The sequence below is a fragment of the Trichinella spiralis genome (genome assembly GCF_000181795.1).
Source record: "Trichinella spiralis strain ISS 195 chromosome Unknown Scfld951, whole genome shotgun sequence".
In the NCBI taxonomy this organism is placed as follows: domain Eukaryota; kingdom Metazoa; phylum Nematoda; class Enoplea; order Trichinellida; family Trichinellidae; genus Trichinella; species Trichinella spiralis.
Genome location: NW_003527890.1, coordinates 1 through 1,120, shown reverse-complemented (window position 1 = coordinate 1,120; position 1,120 = coordinate 1). Strand labels below are relative to the sequence as shown.

Below are 1,120 nucleotides of genomic sequence, written 5' to 3'. Positions count from 1 at the left end.
CCTCAAGGATCCTTGTATCGTACCCTTTTCCTCTTCAAGGGGCCCCTGCCCGGATGCGCTATGCCCAGAGAGACTCAGGTATCACGGAAGACCACCGCCCTGGGTTTTAACAATAAAGAGACCCTCGTCCCGTTCAGCTTACCGTTTACACATGGCGTGTTGCCTGCTTGCAGTCCGGCCATGACCAAAACCCTGCGGTTTTCAAGTCCGCCGCTTTGCGTGCCCATTGGCTTTCAGTGGTTTTGGCGCCTTTTGTTGGGGCAGTCGCGTCAGAGGTGGCTCAAGCCACCGTAATTAAAACAGCCGTCTCTTCTTTCGACGGGTCGTACAGCCGCCAGCTCCTGCCTTTCCAGCTTCAGGGAAAGCTTGCTCACCTCGCACCTCGCACGCACACGCGTCGATAGACTGGGACGCTTCGGTTTCCTCCGGTTTTGGATTACCGGTGTATGACTGCCGCCTCTGGTGGAAATCTTCTTCAGACCGCATGACCTAACTGACCAGCCTATGAGCTTCGGTAAGTGTTGTCGGTTTCTGCAGCCTGATCGCCATATACGCCTCTTTTGAAGTTATCCTCTGGCAAAACGCGCCGCAAGGTCGCGTTCTGACAAGCCGGCTCTGTGTCCAACCTCTTCTACCTCTTGGGCGTATTGCTCGATAGTTTGTCCTTCACGTTGATGCAGGGTGTGGAACCGCTCGATCAGCCACCGTGTTGACTCCTCCGGGCCGTATGTGCCCAGCAATCGCTTCTTCAACTCCTCAAAGGAGTTCTCCCATGCTTGTCCGCTGGGTAGAGCTCACGGCGGACTGAGTCGTTCAGCAGGAGAAAAGTCGGGGGCAGGCTATAGGAGGCCGATAGTGTTATTTCCCGGACAGGCCCTGAATGTAACGAGTCGGTCTCTCAGGCGGGCTCATTCGTTACCCCATCAGGATTATTAGCACAGTCATCGCTAGGCGACGACGGGCCGTCGTCAACCGTCGGGTTTTCTGCGCAGACTTATTCTCCGCTTGACTTCTGCTAGCTCAGTTCTCCCTTCTTCCATGTCTGCGCTTTACCGGTAACATTATCGCAATCACAAGACAAGAAAGGAACGCAGTATTTCTTAGCGTCTGTGAACAAGGA

The 1,120-nt window shown here is 54.6% G+C and overlaps 1 protein-coding gene across 1 annotated transcript; it reads left to right on the top strand.

Moving 5' to 3' along the window:
* Positions 1 to 60: 60 nt before the first annotated feature.
* Tsp_13107 (putative siderophore non-ribosomal peptide synthase) lies at positions 61 to 658 on the top strand. Its single transcript, XM_003370314.1, is given in 3 exon segments — positions 61 to 290; positions 304 to 444; positions 538 to 658. The coding sequence occupies 3 exon segments, from the start codon at positions 61 to 63 to the stop codon at positions 656 to 658; spliced, it is 492 nt and encodes a 163-aa protein (XP_003370362.1).
* The last annotated feature ends 462 nt before the right edge of the window (positions 659 to 1,120 follow it).